This window comes from Oncorhynchus clarkii, chromosome 28 (assembly GCF_045791955.1).
Source record: "Oncorhynchus clarkii lewisi isolate Uvic-CL-2024 chromosome 28, UVic_Ocla_1.0, whole genome shotgun sequence".
Classification (NCBI taxonomy): Eukaryota; Metazoa; Chordata; class Actinopteri; order Salmoniformes; family Salmonidae; genus Oncorhynchus; species Oncorhynchus clarkii.
The window spans coordinates 35148587-35169474 of record NC_092174.1 but is presented as its reverse complement, the minus strand read 5'-3'; the positions used below and the strand labels follow the sequence as shown (position 1 = coordinate 35169474).

The following is a 20888-nucleotide window of genomic DNA, read 5'->3' as shown; positions in this document are numbered from 1 at the left end:
CGTTGTGTCAGGGGTCGGATACTGTTACATCAAAATGAAAAGTTCCAGTTATACAATGGCTAACTGTGTGTAGAGGTGTTTGTGTGTGTGTGTGTGTGTGTGTGTGTGTGTGTGTGTGTGTGTGTGTGTGTGTGTGTGTGTGTGTGTGTGTGTGTGTGTGTGTGTGTGTGTGTGTGTGTGTGTGTGTGTGTGTGTGTGTGTGCGTGTGTGTGTGTGATTGGTGGTATGTGGTATCAAATTGAGGGAAGTAATACGTAAAAACATTGATTTTGATATTATTGTGGACATTCTACACATGGGACACCTGGAGTCAATCTTAAATGAATCATTTTTTATTTCACCTTTATTTAACCAGGTAGGCTAGTTGAGAACAAGTTCTCATTTGCAACTGCGACCTGGCCAAGATAAAGCAAAGCAGTGTGAACAGACAACACAGAGTTACACATGGAGTAAACAATTAACAAGTCAATAACACAGTAGAAAAAAAGGGAGTCTATATACATTGTGTGCAAAAGGCATGAGGAGGTAGGCGAATAATTACAATTTTGCAGATTAACACTGGAGTGATAAATGATCAGATGGTCATGTACAGGCTGTTTTGCACATTGGTGTGCAAAAGAGCAGAAAAGTAAATAAATAAATACATTGTTTATTAACAGCAAGCTGGGGAGGTCAAACTTAGATGCATAAAGTACCAGTCTGAAGTGAGCTCCGCTGGGGCAGTCTCATTAGTTCTCTTACATACTGCTTACACAGGCAAGTTATAGTTGCATGATTTAGATAATTCATAATTAATTCCTCATTAACGTTTAGTTCATGCATGTGACAGACCAATACCTCACAAGGCTTCTTCTCTCCAAGCTGAGACCTTGAATCTGAGATATCCCTTTGTTCTCAAAACAAGGTTCTGGGCGTACTGCCAAATTGCTCTACTGATAGTGAGGATTCTTCACAGGTATACATTCAGTCAGTCACTTGCATGAACTCAGGAATTGGTTATTAGAAAAGCACAAACATCCATCACAGTATGTTATTACAAGACTGGTTGAAGTTATTATTGTTATTCTTAAAAAATATATGCATTTGCCTGAATACGTAATAACCAGTGGGTAAGGTAATAACTTATTACATTTAGGGAAAAGTTAATACGTTAACCGTTCAACATTTAACCAGGTTATCCTGCAAATTATATTTTATTACATAGAAACTCTATTACATTAACCGTTACATGCCCTCCTAAATCGTAGAATGTACTGTGTTTCTCTCACATGAAGGAGGGCTCAGGGCTGAGTTTCATTCCAAAAAGTAGGTTTCTGCTTTCTACCCTTATCACATTTTCCGGTCATTATAACCTTATTCATTCTACCTATATTAAACAAAATGTGTATTTAATATATAAATGTATTCTAACCCATTGTGTAAAATAACCTCAATGAAAATGTTAGTAGATGCATGACTAATAAACACAAACTGTACCTTCCATAAATACAAAGATATGTTTAACTTGTTGCCTAGAAACAGGAAAATCACACTGTTGAAATTGCGTACAGTGTTGATTCCCTCCACTGCCTTCACCCTGGGAGACAAGACGTTATGTTTCAGGAAAAGTTATGGCAACGTTCTTCTGCTCCTAAGCAACAAGCTACCAACTGTTCAGGGCAAGGTATTTAGCGTAGAAGGACGAGAACAACTCTACTGAAATGAAACTCAGCCATGAGTTGTCCTCCATGTTGGCTATGCGTGATAAATATAATACTTTATAATGACCAATAGAGGGCAGTACATCACAGAGCTGTGGCTAGACCAGAGGTGTGCACCATGGGTTCCTGGGAGCCACAGTATCTGCTGATTGTCCTTTGACTGGCACTTAACTGACCCATTTATGCCCCTGATTGGTCTGAGAGTGAATTATTTTGGTTTGTCTAAATCAGTTGCTACATCATACTAACATGCTGACCAAACCGGACACACGCGAGCGACCGTGTGCCATCATACGCACGTTGATTTTGTTTACCCACACCAGAAGCGATCAGGTTGAAATATCAAAACAGACTCTGAACCAATTATATTAATTTGGGGAGAGGTCAAAAATCATTAAACATTTATGACAATTTAGCTAGCTAGCTTGCTGTTGAAAGCTAATTTGTCCTGGGATATAAACATTGGGTTCTTATTTTACTTGAAATGCACAAGGTCCTCTACACCCACAATTAATCCACAGATAGGAATTCGGTTTACCGTTTTATCTCGTCATCTCTCCTCCTTCCTCAGGCTTCTTATTATTATTTTTGACTTAATATGGCGGTTGGCAACCAACTTTACAGCATTACTACAACCTACCGGAGTGTGGACCTAAATTAATCTTTCAATCACCCACGTGGGTATATGCTTCTAAAAACCTATGAGGAGATGGGAGAGGCCGGACTTGCAGCGTGTTGAGCATCACAAATAGAACCGATTTCTATTTTAGCGCCTGGCCACGCAGATGCTCGCTGACGCCCACAAGCAGTGTGAGTGCAATGACTGAATAATATGTATGTGTACATTTATTTTGCAACCCTCGCGCACACAACATGTCCGGTCTGGTCAACATGTAAAGCTCCAGGACTGGCTGGTCGCTGGTTAGTCATGGCTGATTCCTTTTTCAGCTCTGTCTCTCTATCTGCGATTGTTACAGATCTACCTGTGACCATCCCAACACAGACTACCCACTAGGCAAACACTGGTTCAATCAACACAAACTCTGGATTACCACACCAAACCCACCAGAGGTTAATACTGTAGGCCCATGGTTAATAGATCCATGAATTATGATGGGTAATTAAAAGTACAGGGTAATCTCTCTCCATCTCTCTCTTACACACACACAGAAACAAGCACACATGCTGCACTGCACTACACTACACTGGTCATTCAAAAGGGAGGTGGGGGAGGGAAATAAGCTCACACTGACATTTCAGCGTCATGGGGTCTGAATCATGTAGCATGGACATGGGACATGTCAGCTAAATAACGTAATTAAGAGTCCGGGAACGTAATTAAGAGTCCGGGAACGACTTCTGTTCTCAGTAGAACAACACATACTCCAGGTGTGAAGGGAGAAAGGAGAGGGAGGAAGGACGGTGTAGTGGGCTGGGATTGGATGGCCCGGCCAAAGCTAAATCCTATCATAACTCATTCAAAATACACTTTACCTCATCAATATTCTGTCAAGAGTCTTATGAGTTACTGGAAAGTGATACAAATGTATTTGGAGTGGATAAGTAACCTAAATAACTCAATAACAGTAAAAAACAGTAATAACAGTAAAAACAGTAATAACAGCTCATCTCTAAAGCTCTCTGTGATATGGTCTGGTCGCGCTGAGCTCAACTCTCTCCCAGGGCAGAGTACGGGCTACTTCACTGGATCTTCTCTGCAGCATGAATCTGGCCTGGACCCCAGGAGACATGACCATACTGGAGTAATACACATAGACATCATGCTCAGGTACATCCTCCAAATCTGATCGTATTTCCTTAGAAAAAGACACTGCCCATTTCCAGGTATTATAGTTGAGCATGGATTTGTTAAGGGAAGAGTAGAACCCAACCCAGGAGTTATGAAACGTTTTCTTCCAGGCAGTGAAGGATTTCTTTACATACAGACGAGCGCAGGCCTTTCCATCCTTTACGAAGAGCTGCAGACTGGCGTCATGTCCATTAATATCAACAGGAATCTCTCTGTTGGCATCGTGAAACTCAGAACCTCTCCAGATCTCCTCTCCGATAGTGGACCCAAACCACAAGTAATTCCACCATTTTTTTACCTCCTTATGGAGCCGGACCTGGAGACCAGGGTTAAGGGGTACTGAGGTGTTATAGCTTCCAGAGGCTTTGCCCCCGACTGACGAGCTGTCCAGCTCGCTCTTACTGTCACTGTTATTGTTCCTATGAAGAACCACCATTACACGCTGGTCTAATAGCCTCTTGGGGATCCCACTCCAGATGATCCTGGCTTTTCCTCTATCTGTGGTTTTCACCTCAAGCTTAATCAATGTATTATCCTTATCCTCCATGACACTTTGGGTTTCAACTGCCCGCGCACAACGGCCTTTGAGTTTGGGAAGTGTTAAGGACAAAACAATTGCCAGAAGAAGTGCCAGACCAGGTGTATGTCCCCAAATGTTTTCCAGGTCTTGCAGACTGTTGTGGTTGATCTCTACATTATATATACGTGGAATGTCATTTTGGCCAATGGTTGCGAGACGTTGGATTTGTCTAAGGAGGCTGACATTGACACGGTATGTATTGGCTGGATCATAGCCACTTCCTCTGTTTTCATTTTGTTGATAGTGCTGTGTGACATAGACCTCGTCCACTATGAACTGATTGGACCCATCCTCCCTAACTCTGAGTATGACCCTGTCCCTGTTGTTCTCAGGTCCCCTTGAGTTGTAGAATCTTCGAGTTACATAATCAGGAAGTGCCCTTGAGCCATTACTGTTCATATTCCCTAGTGAGTAGTAACTTCCGCTTTCAGGATGCAGAATAGGTAATGAAGGTGGTCTGTTTCCATAGAAATGAAAGCCATTGTCTCCCCTGGTTGGGTTGAAATTGAGTCTCATGTTGCCGTTGTTGTCAATGCGAATGTTGTTGGCTAGCCAGTGGAGCAGCATGAGGCCGTGTCGAGGAGAGGTGTGACCAAACTCTATTCCCTTGAGGTCCTTTATTGAACTAAGGGTTCCTCTGACAGCGCATACTGAGGTCAGAGACAGACACAAGATGAAACAACCCAGGATGCCCCTTCCAACCATGGTCGACCTAAGACAAAACAAATAGTGTCAACATTTGTACATTTTTTCAATAAATTAATAAACAAATAAATACATCTGTAACTTATTTCTAGTGCTCGGGAATACATTAAAGGTTTTAGGAGCTTCCCCCAAAACATCAGAAAATATCTGACAAACTTTCATTTTGAAGTTAACTGTCACTATATCGGACCTTTGTCCCAATAATGTAATATGAGTTAATAAGTCCTCACATTACACTGTATGTATAGTCTGTATCTGTAGCTTATTTCTTGTGGTTGGCAATAGGTTTAACGTTTTAGGATTTCCCCAAAAAAGGTAGGTCTGAAAATGTTAGCACTAAAAATGCCAGAAGATATTAGACAAACTTTTATTTTGGAGTGAACTGTAACTATATCAGAACAATATGTCCCAATATGTATGATGAGGTTTTCCAAAATAACATTTGGAAACTTGTAAATGTAACAGTTTTACTTATGTCCCTAGCCCCGAACTAGAGACCCTCTGCACACACACAACAGTCACCCACGAAGCATCGTCACCCATTGCGCCACAAAAGCCGCGCCCATTGCAAAGTAAGTGGAACCACTACTTTAAGGCTTCAGAGCGAGTGACGTCACCGATTGAAACGCTAATGTAATGATGATGTAATACGTCCTCACATCAAAATAAAACGAGTTCCAATAAAACATCTCACTCACCTTCTTGTGCAGCCTACCACCAGAATCTAGTCTTGACTGTGTTTGTTTCTCTCTTTTCTGTCAACAGATCCCAGGATTGAAACTAAGTAAAAGGTGCTTCCTGTAGCCTACATACACATAACCAGTACACAGGGCAGATACAAGACAAGGGTCAGAAAAACGGAGTTTTACAAAGGCTGATCTACGACGTCACTGGGTCACTCGTTTCATCAGAAATGAAACTTATCGCTAGAGTACCTTTCACTTTCAGGACGCAGAAAATATAATGGGCGGGATCTGTCAGAGTTCCTTTAGAACATTGCATTGTAACATAATTATTATTGGTGATTCCACTTATCACTCTATTGTAAGCCAATTGGTCTTTTGGTTTTGGTTTTGGTTTGTCTTGCATTCACTCATTCAACATGGAATCTTACTGACTGATTTGCGTGGGTTGCTTTTACGAGGGGCGTGTTTCAATTAGAATTGTCCCAGTCTAATAAATTCAGAGAAGCTACTGTACTAGGTTGCTTTATAAGGTAACCTCAGCTTATTGATACACACATATATTGACTAGGTGATCACACCACCAGGGAGTGATCACATGTATAAAATCAGCTGTGCCCTTAGGTGGGTTGCAGAACTTACTCTGAAACATGTGTGCTATGTTCCTGTTGTCAACTTCTGTCTGCAATTGCATTAAATAAAGGTTTGATTGATTTGCTTAAAGAAGATATTGTCTGACTGCTGATTTCACCAATAAGCAAATGCTTGACAAGGAACAAGGAACAAGGAACGATCCCCGACATCCTCATTGCCAAAATCTTAAAGTATCCCTTTAAGATATGCTCCAGGAAACTGAGCATGAGGGTGAAAAGATGACTGGGATTATGCTGGAGCTGGACAATGGCGATTTTCTGACAAATCTCATATCAGTAGTCAGTCACTGAAGTCGACCAACAGTGGTTTCCAAACCTTTCGCACTATGGTTTGAAAAATGAATCAGCCATGACCCACCAGCCAGTCCACCATTTGGACAGCCCAGAGGGGTGAGGAATTATACCATTAAGAACCACAGTATAATATAGCAACTGATTTAGACTGGGGAATCCTAATGCCTTCACTCTCAGACCAATCAGTGACATTAAGGGATTAGGTCAATTAAGTACCAGTGTGAGGGAGAAGAGAAAATCAAATGATATATGTCACATGTGCAGAATACAACTGGTGTAGACTTTACAGTGAAATGCTTGCATACAAACCTTTCCCAATTAGGCATAGTTTAAATATAATAATACCAAATGAAATAGTAACTAACACAAGAGGAATACAATAAAATACACAAGAAAGGAATTACATACAGGGAGTACCAGTACCAGATCAATGTGCAGCGGTACAAGTTATTTGAGTTAGATGTGTACATATCAGCAGACATTGTGGCTCCCAGGAACCCATGTTGCATACCTCTGGTCCAGCCACATCTGTGTGATGTACTGCATTCTACTGGACTTTACAAAGTACTATATTTATCTCACATCCAAAATGGGGGGTCAGGGCTTAATTTAAGTTTAATTTAAGGTAGTTTTTGCCCAGTGTCATACAAAATTGTATGTTTCTCTACTCCAACTATTAATCAACAGATAAAAGTAGAAACCTGGTTAAATAAAGGTTGAAAAAAATGGAGATCTGAGATCATTAGGATAGTCATCTGAAATGAGTTGGAAGAAAGGAAGCCCATGAGAATATTTTAACTTTATCAAGTAACTGTGTTAATCCTTAATCAAAAGTTGAATAAATACATCCTTCATGGTTATCCTACACATTATAGTGTGCTACAGTACTTCAGTCCTCCTGTCAAGCCTTCCCCGAATTAGCCTTAATTGGCAATGAGGTGTTTAATTAAACGTTTAAAGAGGAGGGAGTTCCTGCTGGAAACATATGGCAAATGAATCAAGTCCTAATAAACAGCCTACCTTTGAAGATGTGAATACCACGTTAGTGCTCTAACGTTAGGCCTACTAGGAAGTGCTCTAACATTAGGCCTACTAGGAAGTGCTCTAACATTAGGCCTACTAGGAAGTGCTCTAACATTAGGCCTACTAGGTAGTGCTCTAACATTAGGCCTACTAGGAAGTACTCGAACATTAGGCCTACTAGAAAGTACTCTAACATTAGGCCTACTAGGAAGTACTCTAACATTATGCCTACTAGGAAGTGCTCTAACACTAGGCCTACTAGGAAGTGCTCTAACATTAGGCCTACTAGGAAGTGCTCTGGCATTAGGCCTACTAGGAAGAGCTCTAACATTAGGCCTAATAGGAAGTGCTCTAACATTAGGTCTACTAGGAAGTACTCTAACATTAGGCCTACTAGGAAGTGCTCTAACATTAGGCCTAATAGGAAGTGCTCTAACATTAGGTATACTAGGAAGTGCTCTAACATTAGGCCTAATAGGAAGTGCTCTAACATTAGGCCTACTAGGAAGTGCTCTAACATTAGGCCTACTAGGAAGTGCTCTAACATTAGGCCTACTAGGAAGTGCTCTAACATTAGGGCTTCTAGGAAGTGCTCTAACGTTAGGCTTACTAGGAAATGCTCTAACATTAGGCCTACTAGGAAGTGCTCTAACATTAGGCCTACTAGGAAGTGCTCTAACATTAGGCCTACTAGGAAATGCTCTAACATTAGGCCTACTAGGAAGTGCTCTAACATTAGGCCTACTAGGAAGTGCTCTAACATTAGGCCTACTAGGAAGTGCTCTAACATTAGGCCTAATAGGAAGTGCTCTAACATTAGGTATACTAGGAAGTGCTCTAACATTAGGCCTACTAGGAAGTGCTCTAACATTAGGCCTAATAGGAAGTGCTCTAACATTAGGCCTACTAGGAAGTGCTCTGGCATTAGGTGTATTGGTATTGAGATTCCCTTGTGAGTAGTAACTTCTGCTCTCCGAGGACAATATAGGTAACGGAGGGTGTCTGTCAGTATTTCCATAGAAATTAAAGCTAAAGTTTCCCCTGGTTGGATTGAAATTGTTGTCATTGTTGTCAATGTTCATGTTGTTGACTAGCTAGTGGAGCAGCATCAGGTCAAGTCTTGGACAGGTCTGGCCAAAGCGGCCAAAGTTCATGTCCTGGAGATCATCTATTGAGTTAAGCGTTCCTTTGATAGCACATAATGCATTCAGGGACATTAAAACAATGAAACAACACTTGAAGCCCTTTCCACCCATGGCCAAACTAAGAAAAATGTAAAATAACAATGGTTGCATCTTTGATAAAAAAAATGTTTTACAGAGAACAGCACACACACAATTTGACTTAGAATGAGTTATGTTACTTATTTCTAGTGTTTGGAAACATGATGGTAAAACTTGTCAACACCTGATAAAGATAGGAAAAGACAGGACAATGGAAGGAGAACCCATTAGACCACTTTTGAGGTCTGCAAATGTCTGAACATATTTGACAAACTTTCCAAATGAACATGGAAACTATCAATCCTGTAATATTGTATATAATGTCTCCAAATAAAAATAAGTCTAAGTAGTTGTTATTAATTAAACTGCCTGGTGTTGGGGAGTAGTGAACTGTAGTTCAAATATAATGTTATTAATTAAACTGCCCGGTGTTGAGGAGTAGTGAACTGTAGTTCAACTAGTAATTTAACTACATTTTGCAGTAGCTTTGTGGTAGTTGAACTGAATTCTAATCTTGGGTGTGTTTTCAGTAGTTCATAACTCTTTTTCCATGTAGCAGTGTAGCTATCTACTGGAACTACACACTACTTTTTTTGCAATATATAATAGAAAATATCTCTGAAGTAGGCATGAATGTACTTTATTTTTTGGCATCAGATCTACCTAATCATCACATTAAATACTCTGTGCCTAATTCTCACTATTTGTGTTTAATATGCTAAATGAAACATTCTGTTAACATCTGACTCCAGAGTAATCTCTTTCTGCAATTTATATTCAATGACATTTCAGATTTGGATGCAGTGAACTATGTTTTCAAAATAACTTTAGTTAAGTAAAATATATTTTTCTTAAGGGTAGCTTCAGTGTGAAGTGATTGGTAGCTTGGTAAACTATATTTTCAGAGTACCATCCCAAACACAGAACATCACACACCTTTGCATGTACCACTATGATGTAGTCTTCTAGTCTTCTGTCAGTTTTTCTCCTGTATCAACAGCACTCTAGATTGAAACTGTTTATTTAACTAGACAACTCAGTTAGGAACAAATTCTTATTTACAATGACGGCCTAGGAACAGTGGGTTAACTGCCTTGTTCATGGGCAGAACGACAGATTTTTACCTAGTCAGCTCAGGGATTCAATCTAGCAACCTTTCGGTTACTGGCCCAACGCTCCAACCACTAGGCTTCCTGCTGACTCTAAGGTGCTTTGTTAATGTTCACACACGGCGTACACTCCTGTACACACATGATAAAGTAATGCAAATGCAGTCATAAAAAGGTGCATATTTGCCGTTACTTGGTCACTCATTATATTTCTGTCAAATGTAACTTTAGTCTTTCTCACCATGTTCAGACTGTCTTATGACCAGCAATCAGTAGCAGTTGCTACAAATATAGAATCTTGATTTGATCACCCTGTTGCAGGAGAACTTTCCTGCTATGCAAGACATTTAAAACTTGTATTGTAGTTGAGGATTAAAAAGGCTTCTGAAGTTTTCATTTACGAAAAATGTATTGAACCCCACATTTTTAACAATTATAATTCACGTAATAAATCCCATTTCCTGTTGTTGCAGGATTATTTTCCTGCTTTCGCAAATTGGCGCAAATTAAGATCCTACATCTGTAGATAAGTGACATAAATTACTCAATAACTGTTATTATTGAATCTAGGTTACAATAATATAATATGACCCTGATATAAGGCATTGGTTAGATTAGATAAAGTGAATGAGATATATTCACACCTGGAGTATGTGTTGTTCTACTGAGAACAGAAGATGTTCTGTCAACAACAACAATAATCTCATTATTCATTAAGTTATGTAAATGACATGCTGCATCTCAGTTAAATATGAATACTGATTTGAAATTAATCACGTAACATGACCGACCATACTATGTGTTTCAGACCCCATGACGCTGAAATGTCAGTGTGTGACCTAAATTCCCTGTGTGTGTGTGTGTGTGTGTGTGTGTGTGTGTGTGTGTGTGTGTGTGTGTGTGTGTGTGTGTGTGTGTGTGTGTGTGTGTGTGTGTGTGTGTGTGTGTGTGTGTCTTCTTAAAAGTTAATTTGTGGAATTTCTTTCCTTCTTAATTCATTTGAGCCAATCAGTTGTGTTGTGACAAGGTATGGGGGTATACAGAAGATAGCCCTATTTGGTAAAAGACCAAGTCCATATTATGGCAAGAACAGCTCAAATAAGCAAAGAGAAATGACAGTCCATCATTACTTTAAGATATGAAGGTTAGTCAAACTGGAAAAAGTTTCTTCAATTGCAGTCGCAAATACCATAAAGCGCTATGATGAAACTGGCTCTCATGAGGACTGCCACAGGAAGGGAAGTTCCAGAGTTACCTCTGCTGCAGAGGATAAGTTCATTAGAGTTACCAGCCTCAGAAATTGCAGCCAAAATAAATTTTTCACAGAGTTCAAGTATCAGACACATGTCAACTGTTCAGAGGAGACTGTGTGAATCAGGCCTTCATGGTTGAATTGCTGCAAAGAAACCACTACTAAAGGACACCAATAATAAGAAGAGACTTGCTTGGGACAAGAGAAATGATCAATGGACATTAGACCGGTGGAAATTGATCATTTTGTCTGGAGTCCAAATCAGAGATTTTTGGTTCCAACCGCTGTGTCGTTGTGAGACGCGGTGTGTGTGCACGGATGATCTCCACATGTATATTTCCCACTGTAAAGCATGGAGGAGGAGGTGTTATGGTGTGAGGGTGCTTTGCTGGTGACAGTCTGTGATTCATTTAGAATTCAAGGTACACTTAATCAGCATGGCTACCACAGCATTCTGCAGCGATACCCCAACCCATCTGGTATGGGCTTAGTGGGACTATCATTTATTTTTCAGCAGGACTATGCAGGACTATGATCCAACTCAACTCCAGGCTGTGTAAGGGCTATTTGACCAAGAAGGAGAGTGATGGAGTGCTGCATCAGATGACCTGGCCTCCACAATCCCCCATCCTCGACCCAATTGAGATGGTTTTTGATGAGTCTGACCGCAGAGTGAAGGAAAAGCAGCCAACAAGTGCTCAGCATATGTGGAAACTACATCATATGTTGGAAAAGCATTCCAGACAAAGCTGGTTGAGAGAATGCCAAGAGTGTGCAATGCTGTCATCAAGACAAAGGGTGGCTGTTTGAAGAATCTCAATATATAAATATTTTTGATTTGTTTAACACTTTTTTGGTTATTGCATGATTCCATGTGTTATTTCCTAGTTTTGATGTCTTCACCATATGTAGACAAGACGGAGCCGACAGAGACGGATGCCTCGCTTCTAGTTCTTAGAAAACTTTGCAGTATTTCATTTTTTTTATGTATTATTTCTTGCATTATTGGCCCAGAAAATGTTATGTGTTATTACATACAGCCTTTGAAGAACTCACCAGCATTATGACCTGGAATACGACTTCCCAAAGCTGATCCATTGTTTGCACAATCCACGGCAATTGAAATGATTCCAGAGGCCGACCCCAAAACAACACCTGCGGAGAAGAGGAATTCGGAGCGGTCATCTAGTCAGACTTAGGAGGCGCACACACCACTCACCGCTTCCGAGTATATTACTCACTAATGTCCAGTCTCTAGATAACAAAGTTGATGAGATCAGGGTAAGGGTTTCTTTCCAGAGAGACATCAGGGATTGTAATATACTCTGTTTCACGGAAACATGGCTCTCTCGGGATATACTATCGGAGTCAGTCCAGCCATCTGGATTCTCAGTTCATCACACTGACAGGAACAAATATCTCTCCGGAAAGAAGAAGAGCGGGGATGTATGGTGTAATTGTTATAACATACAGGAACTCAAGTCCTCTCTGTGGCCGATATAAGTCAAATATTTAAGCGTGTTAACCCTGGGAAGGCTGCCGGCCCAGACAGCATCCCTAGCCGCGTCCTCAGAGCATGTGCAGACCAGCTGTTTGGTGTATTTACAGACATATTCAATCTCTCAATATCCCAGTCTGCTGTACCCACATGCTTCAAGATGGCCATCATTGTTTCTGTACCCAAGAAAGCAAAGGTAACTGAACTAAATGACTATCACCCCGTAGCACTCACCTTTGTCAGCATGAAGTGCTTTCAGAGACCAGTCAAGGATCATATCACCTCTAACTTACCTGTCACTCTTGACCCACTTCAATTTGCTTACCGCCCCAATAGATCCAGAGACGATGCAATTGCCATCACACTGCACTCTGCCCTATCCCATCTAGACAAGAGGAATAAATGTCAGAATGCTGTTCATTGACTATAGCTCAGCATTCAACACCATATTGCACATCCCTACTACGAGAAGCATGGCTTTCATGACGTCATAGATCAGCCTTTATAAAACTCAGTTTTTCTAACCCTTGTTTTGTATCTGCCCTGTGTACTGGTTATGTGTATGTAGGCTACAAGAAGCACCTGTTAGTCAGTTTCAATCCTGGGATCTGTTGACAGAAAAGAGAGAAACACAGTCAAGACTAGATTCTGGTGGTAGACTGCACAAGAAGGTGAGTGAGATGTTTTATTGGAACAAATTTGATTTATTTTGATGTGAGGACTTATTACATCCTAATTTTGACATTTTTAGTGCTAACATTTTCAGACCAAGCGTTTTTTTGGAGTCCTAAAACGTTAAACCTATTGCCAACCACAAGAAATAAGCTACAGATACAGACTATACATGCAGTGTAATGTGAGGACTTATTAACTCATATTACATTATTGGGACAAAAGTCCGATATAGTGACAGTTAACTTCAAAATGAAAGTTTGTCAGATATTTTCTGATGTTTTGGGGGTGGGGGAGCTCCTAAAACTTTTAATGTATTGCTGAGCACTAGAAATAAGTTAGATGTATTTATTTATTTGTTTATTAATTTATTTAATAAATGTGTAAATGTTGACACAGTATTTATTTTGTCACAGGCTGGCCATGATTGGAAGGGGCATCCTGGGTTGTTTCATCTTGTGTCTGTCTCTGACCTCAGTATGCGCTGTCAGAGGAACCCTTAGTTCAATAGATGATCTCAAGGGCATACAGTTTGGTCACACCTTTCCTCGACACGGCCTCATGCTGCTCCACTGGCTAGCCAACAACATTCACATTGACAACAACGACAACATGTGACTCAATTTCAACCCAACCAGGAGAGACTATGGCTTTCATTTCTGTGGAAACGCTGATAATCCCGATCCATTACCTATTCTGCCCCATCAATGTGGAAATTACTACTCACTAGGGAACCTTGTTCACAATAACAACAACAATGCTTTGGCACTTCCTGATTATGTAACTCAAAGATTCTACAACTCAAGGGGACCTGAGAACAACAGCGACAGGGTCATACTCAGAGTTAGGAAGGATGGGTCCAATCAGTTCATAGTAGATGAGGTCTATGTCACACAGCACTATCCACCAAATGAAAACAGAGGAAGTGGCTATGATCCAGCCAATACATACTGTGTCAATGTCAGCCTCCTTAGACAAATCCAATGTCTCGCAACCATTGACCAAAATGTTATTCCACAAACATATAATGTAGAGATCAACCACAACATTCTGGAGCAGCTGGAAAATATTTGGGGACACACACCTGGTCTGGCACTTCTTCTGGACTTCTGCACTTTACACGTCCCAAAACCTTATTTAAGGAGCAAGCGTTTTGTTTAACATCTCTTCCCCAGAGTGACATGGAGGATAAAGATAATGCATTGATTAAGCTTGAGGTGAAAACCACAGATAGAGGAAAAGCTAGGATCATCTGGAGTGGGATCCCTAAGAGGCTATTAGACCAGGGTTTAATGGTGGTTCTTCATGCGAACAATAACAGTGACAGTAAGAGCGAGCTAGACAGATCGTCAGTCAGGGGCCAAGCCTCTGGGAGCTATAACACCTCAGTACCCCTTAACCCTGGTCTCCAGGTCTGGCTCCATAAGGAGGTAAAATCATGGTGGAATTACTTGGGGTTTGGGTCTCCAACTGGAGAGGAGATCTGGAGAGGTTCTGAGTTTCACGATGCCAACTGGGAGATTCCTGTGGATATTAACGGACATGACGCCAGTCTGCAGCTCTTCGTAAAGGATGGAAAGGCCTGCGCTCGTCTGTATGTAAAGAAATCCTTCACTGCCTGGAAGAAAACGTTTCATAACTCATGGGTTGGGTTCTACTCTTCAGACGGCAAAGACACCCAGGAGTATAATACCTACCAATGGCAATGGGCTGTACATTTCTCTGAGGAAAAAGGCTCACATCAGGCTGATATACCTGGGTATGACATCTATGTGTACAAGTCTAGTATGACCATGTCTCCTGGGGTCCAGGTCAGATTCATGATGGAGAAATCTGGGGGTGAAAAGGTACGCACTCCACCCTGGGAGAGACTTGTCCAGTGGTGAGCTCACCTGATAACATGATATATGACGTTGATATTCTCATTTATAACTGCTTGTGTAACTGCTTTTGTTAATGTTTAACATTTATGTACCCTGCTTTTAATTTGGTTTATTTTAATTGCTCATCTGTGTAAATGAGAATCTGTTCCCAAAAATCCCTTCTGTTCCTCTTTCTTTGCTATTTTGAGGGGATGGCTTGGTGTGGGTGGATGGCTTGACCTGTCCTCATGACAAACATGTTGTTGGTGTGGGTGGATGGCTTGACCTGTCCTCATGACAAATCATTCAGTACATTACATTTTATTTTTCTCTTTATGATGTATCATGGGCTGGAGATCTTTGTACGGAAAGGGGGGATACCTAGCCAGTTGCACAACTGAATGAATTCAACTTGATGTATATTCCACATTTAATCCAAACCCTCTGAATCCACGCCATCGGTGCTCAGGGAGCAGTTGTTGGGGGTTAATTGCCTTGCTCATATGCAGAACAAAATATTTTTCCACCTTTACGGCCTGGGGATTCGAACAAGTAACCTTACTGGGTTGCTGGCCCAATGCTCTTAACCACCAGGCTGCCTGCTGCATTTGTATTGACTGTTTGTTGCTTCTGTTGTTTGTTGTTTCTGTTGTTTGTTGTTTCTTAAATAAGGTCTGGGGATGTGTAAAGGACAAAACAATTGCCAGAAGAAGTGCCAGACCAGGTACGTGTCCCCAGCTGTTTTCCAGACTCTCCAGACTGTTGATCTCTACATTAAATACACGTAGAATGTCATTTCTGCTCATGGTTGGGAGACTTTGGATTTGTGTTAGAAAGTTGAAACTGACAAGGTACAGTTGAAGTTGGAAATGTACATACACCTTAGCCAAATATGTGTAATGTATGTGTGGTTCGTGGTGGTGAGGTGACAAGTCAATAAAGACGACATCCAAACTGGTCTAGTAGGCAGCCTTGTAGTGATTCAATATCCAACCCAGCTACCTAGCTTAGCTATCACAACACAGGTGTAACCCTGCCCTATTTTACAATCCGTCATATGCTTGTCGGGGTAGGTTCCTTGTTCCTTGTCAATCATTGGCTTATTGTTGAAATCAGCAGTCAGACAATAACTTCTTTAAGTAAATCAATCAAACATTAAGTAATGCAATTGCAGACAGAAGTTCACAATGGAAATACATCATGTATGTTTCAGAGTAAGTTCTGCAACCCACCTAAAGGCACAGCTGATTTTATACATGTGATCACTCCCTGGTGGTGTGATCACCAACGTCAATGTTTGTATATGTGACAGGTTAAAGGAAATATTCATAGCCTGTTATACATTAAAAAGTATTAGTAAGTTCATAGTATGTGAGGATCTTAAAACATATAAGGTTAAAAAGATCATGCATTCAGTATTAGTTGATAGAGATGGATAACATTCATGTAATTGTCTTTAAGTTAAAATCCGTCAAGCGTACAAAGGGTATGAATTGTGAGAGTAATGTGTAAACGTTATATTGATTACTTTATTTTGTGGTGCCTAAAAGTGTTCATCTGTGATCTACCAAATGCTCTTAATCTATGAGCCGGAGATCGATTGCTCTGGTCTCCACCCACATTCCTGGGGAAATCGTGGGTTTTTTCTCATTGCACTGAAATTTGAATCGAGAAAACAACACCGTATCCCTCTCGTGATTATTTTTCCCCTGTTTTCAGGTACGTTATTGATGATAAAAAATAGTAATTTAAATGTAATAACTCGCTAACATGTCAAGAGTGTTTAAGGTGTGTCTTAGTAACATATTGAGGAAGTTAGAGTTAAGTTTGAAGAGAGTAATATGATCCCTGCTCGGTTGTAGCGAAGAATAGCATCGTACTGAGAGTAGCTGCCATTTTATGTCGATTGTGAATGAACATGTGCGTTGTTAATAAGATATTTTGCTGTGTTATTTGTATAATGGTTTTTCTGTTTTGTAATGTGTTACTTTTGTAAAATGATTGCACTAAAAGTTGAATTGAGAAAACAACACCGTATCACTCGTGATTATTTCTCCCCTGTTTTCAGGGGCGTAACATATACAGCAACAAGCTGAGGTTACTTTATAAAGTAACCTAGTACAGTAGCTTCTCTGAATTCATTAGCATTGTCCACTGTCACACATTATCAAAATGTAAAAACTAGACACTGGTTACTTCTCTTCATCTAGTTTCGGTCTACCTCATACCTGGCCAGCAAGCACACTCTTGCAACAGCCAGGGCTTAACCACAAATACTAATATAGATGCTTGTGCAACATATAGTGGCCGCGTTTTAGACACATAGCAACAGTATCCATTATAAGGCTTGCAGCAAAACATATGAATCTTAAGGTCCCATTAATCAATAATGGGGAGGGTCTTCGGGACCCTAACCCCTACATGATCCTGTGGTGTCATGAGAGATATTGTGTGATCACCCGGCTACGCATGCCTTTCCCTAAAGTCACCATGCTGTGTCGATTGCTGTTCTGGTTTGTAACTATTGTTTTATTTCACTGTAGAGCCTCTAGCACTGCTCAACGTGCCTCGGCTAACAATTTAGTTCCACCCCTCACACACGCAGTGACATCACCTGGTTTAGATGCTATTTCTAAAATCAAATCAAATTGTATTTGTCACATACACATGGTTAGCAGATGTTAATGTGAGTGTAGCGAAATGCTTGTGCTTCTAGTTCCGACAATGCAGTAATAACCAACAAGTAATCTAGCTAACAATTCCAAAACTACTACCTTATAGACACAAGTGTAAGGGGATAAAGAATATGTACATAAAGATATATGAATGAGTGATGGTACAGAGCGGCATAGGCAAGATACAGTAGATGGTATTGAGTGCAGTATATACATATGAGATGAGTATGTAAACAAAGTGGCATAGTTAAAGTGGCTAGTGATACATGTATTACATAAAGATGCAGTAGATGATATAGAGTACAGTATATACATATGAGATGAATAATGTAGGGTATGTAAACATTATATTAGGTAGCATTGTTTAAAGTGGCTAGTGATACATCATTTCCCATCAATTCCCATTATTAAAGTGGCTGGAGTTGAGTCGGTGTGTTGGCAGCAGCCACTCAATGTTAGTGGTGGCTGTTTAACAGTCTGATGGTCTTGAGATAGAAGCTGTTTTTCAGTCTCTCGGTCTGGTTTGATGCACCTGTACTGACCTCGCCTTCTGGACGATAGCGGGGTGAACAGGCAGTGGCTTGGGTGGTTGTTGTCCTTGATGATCTTTATGGCCTTCCTGTGACATCGGGTGGTGTAGGTGTCCTGGAGGGCAGGTAGTTTGCCCCCGGTGATGTGTTGTGCAGACCTCACTACCCTCTGGAGAGCCTTACGGTTGTGGGCGGAGAGTTGCCGTACCAGGCGGTGATACAGCCCGACAGGATGCTCTCGATTGTGCATCTGTAGAAGTTTGTGAGTGCTTTTGGTGACAAGCCGAATTTCTTCAGCCTCCTGAGGTTGAAGAGGCGCTGCTGCGCCTTCTTCACGATGCTGTCTGTGTGGGTGGACCAATTCAGTTTGTCTGTGATGTGTACGCCGAGGAATTTAAAACTTACTACCCTCTCCACTACTGTTCCATCAATGTGGATAGGGGGGTGTTCCCTCTGCTGTTTCCTGAAGTCCACAATCATCTCCTTAGTTTTGTTGACGTTGAGTGTGAGGTTATTTTCCTGACACCACACTCCGAGGGCCCTCACCTCCTCCCTGTAGGCCGTCTCGTCGTTGTTGGTAATCAAGCCTACCACTGTTGTGTCGTCCGCAAACTTGATGATTGTGTTGGAGGCGTGCGTGGCCACGCAGTCGTGGGTGAACAGGGAGTACAGGAGAGGGCTCAGAACGCACCCTTGTGGGCCCCAGTGTTGAGGATCAGCGGGTTGGAAATGTTGTTGCCTACCCTCACCACCTGGGGGCGGCCCGTCAGTAAGTCCAGTACCCAGTTGCACAGGGCGGGGTCGAGACCCAGGGTCTCGAGCTTGGAGGGCACTATGGTGTTAAATGCCGAGCTGTAGTCGATGAACAGCATTCTCACATAGGTATTCCTCTTGTCCAGATGGGTTAGGGCAGTGTGCAGTGTGGTTGAGATTGCATCTTCTGTGGACCTATTTGAGCGGTAAGCAAATTGGAGTGGGTCTAGGGTGTCAGGTAGGGTGGAGGTGATATGGTCCTTGACTAGTCTCTTAAAGCACTTCATGATGACGAAAGTGAGTGCTACGGGGCGGTAGACGTTTAGCTCAGTTACCTTAGCTTTCTTGGGAACAGGAACAATGGTGGCCCTCTTGAAGCATGTGGGAACAACAGACTGGGATAGGGATTGATTGAATATGTCCGTAAACACACCAACCAGCTGGTCTGCGCATGCTCTGAGGGCGCGGCTGGGGATGCCGTCTGGGCCTGCAGCCTTGCAAGGGTTGACACGTTTAAAAGTTTTCCTCACGTCGGCTGCAGTGAAGGAGAGTCCGCATGTTTTAGTTGCGGGCCGTGTCAATGGCACTGTATTTTCCTCAAAGCGTGCAAAAAAGTTATTTAGTCTGGGAGCAAGACATCCTGGTCCGTGATGGGGCTGGTTTTCTTTTTGTAATCCGTGATTGACTGTAGACCCTGCCACATACCTCTTGTGTCTGAGCCGTTGAATTGAGATTCTACGACTCTTAGCTTGTTTGATTGCCTTGTGGAGGGAATAGTAACACTGTTTGTATTCGGTCATGTTTCCGGTCACCTTGCCCTGATTAAAAGCAGTGGTTCGGGCTTTCAGTTTCACGCGAATGCTGCCATCAATCCACGGTTTCTGGTTTGGGAATGTTTTAATCGTTGCTATGGGAACGACATCTTCAACGCACGTTCTAATGAACTCGCTCACCGAATCAGCGTATTCGTCAATGTTGTTGTCTGACGCAATACGAAACATATCCCAGTCCACGTGATGGAAGCAGTCTTGGAGTGTGGAATCAGATTGGTCGGACCAGCGTTGAACAGACCTCAGCGCGGGAGCTTCTTGTTTTAGTTTCTGTCTGTAGGCAGGGATCAACAAAATGGAGTCGTGGTCAGCTTTTCCGAAAGGAGGGCGGGGCGGGGCCTTATATGCGTTGCGGAAGTTAGAATAGCAGTGATCCAAGGTTTTTCCAGCCCTGGTTGCGCAATCGATATGCTGATAAAATTTAGGGAGTCTTGTTTTCAGATTAGCTTTGTTAAAATCTCCAGCTACAATGAATGCAGCCTCCGGATAAATGGATTCCAGTTTGCAAAGAGTCAAATAAAGTTTGTTCAGAGCCATCGATGTGTCTGCTTGGGGGGGAATATATACGGCTGTGATTATAATCGAAGAGAATTCCCTTGGTAGATAATGCGGTCAACATTTGATTGTGAGGAATTCTAAATCAGGTGAACAGAAGGACTTGCGTACCTGTATGTTGTTATGATCACGTCACGTTAACCATGAAGCATACGCCCCCGCCCCTCTTCTTACCAGAAAGATGTTTGTTTCTGTCTGCGCGATGCGTGGAGAAACCAGTTGGCTGCACCGACTCCGATAGCGTCTCTCCAGTGATCCATGTTTCCGTGAAGCAAAGAACGTTACAGTGTCTGATGTCCCTCTGGAATGCTACCCTTGCTCGGATTTCATCAACCTTGTTGTCAAGAGACTGGACATTGGCGAGAAGAATGCTAGGGAGTGGTGCACGATGTGCCCGTCTCTGGAGTCTAACCAGAAGACCGCTCCGTTTCCCCCTTTTACGAAGTCGTTTTTTTGGGTCGCCGACTGGGATCCATTCCGT

General features: G+C 41.7%; 2 protein-coding genes across 2 annotated transcripts; one reads left to right on the top strand and one right to left on the bottom strand.

The window, feature by feature from the left end:
• Window positions 1-633: 633 nt before the first annotated feature.
• On the bottom strand, window positions 634-5625 carry LOC139387317 (uncharacterized). Its single transcript, XM_071133440.1, has 2 exons — window positions 5494-5625; window positions 634-4802 (listed from the first exon to the last, which is right to left on the bottom strand). Exon 2 carries the CDS (start codon window positions 4793-4795, stop codon window positions 3332-3334), a length of 1464 nt encoding a protein of 487 aa, XP_070989541.1. The 5' UTR covers window positions 4796-4802; window positions 5494-5625; the 3' UTR covers window positions 634-3331.
• Window positions 5626-14363: 8738 nt separating this feature from the next.
• On the top strand, window positions 14364-15101 carry LOC139387315 (uncharacterized). The gene has a single exon (XM_071133438.1). It carries the CDS (start codon window positions 14384-14386, stop codon window positions 15086-15088), a length of 705 nt encoding a protein of 234 aa, XP_070989539.1. The 5' UTR covers window positions 14364-14383; the 3' UTR covers window positions 15089-15101.
• The last annotated feature ends 5787 nt before the right edge of the window (window positions 15102-20888 follow it).

What these genes read in the sequence shown, in the direction of transcription:
- LOC139387317 (XM_071133440.1), bottom strand. Translation starts at nt 4,795, where the DNA reads ATGGTTGGAAGGGGCATCCTGGGTTGTTTCATCTTGTGTCTGTCTCTG.
- LOC139387315 (XM_071133438.1), top strand. Translation starts at nt 14,384, where the DNA reads ATGGAGGATAAAGATAATGCATTGATTAAGCTTGAGGTGAAAACCACA.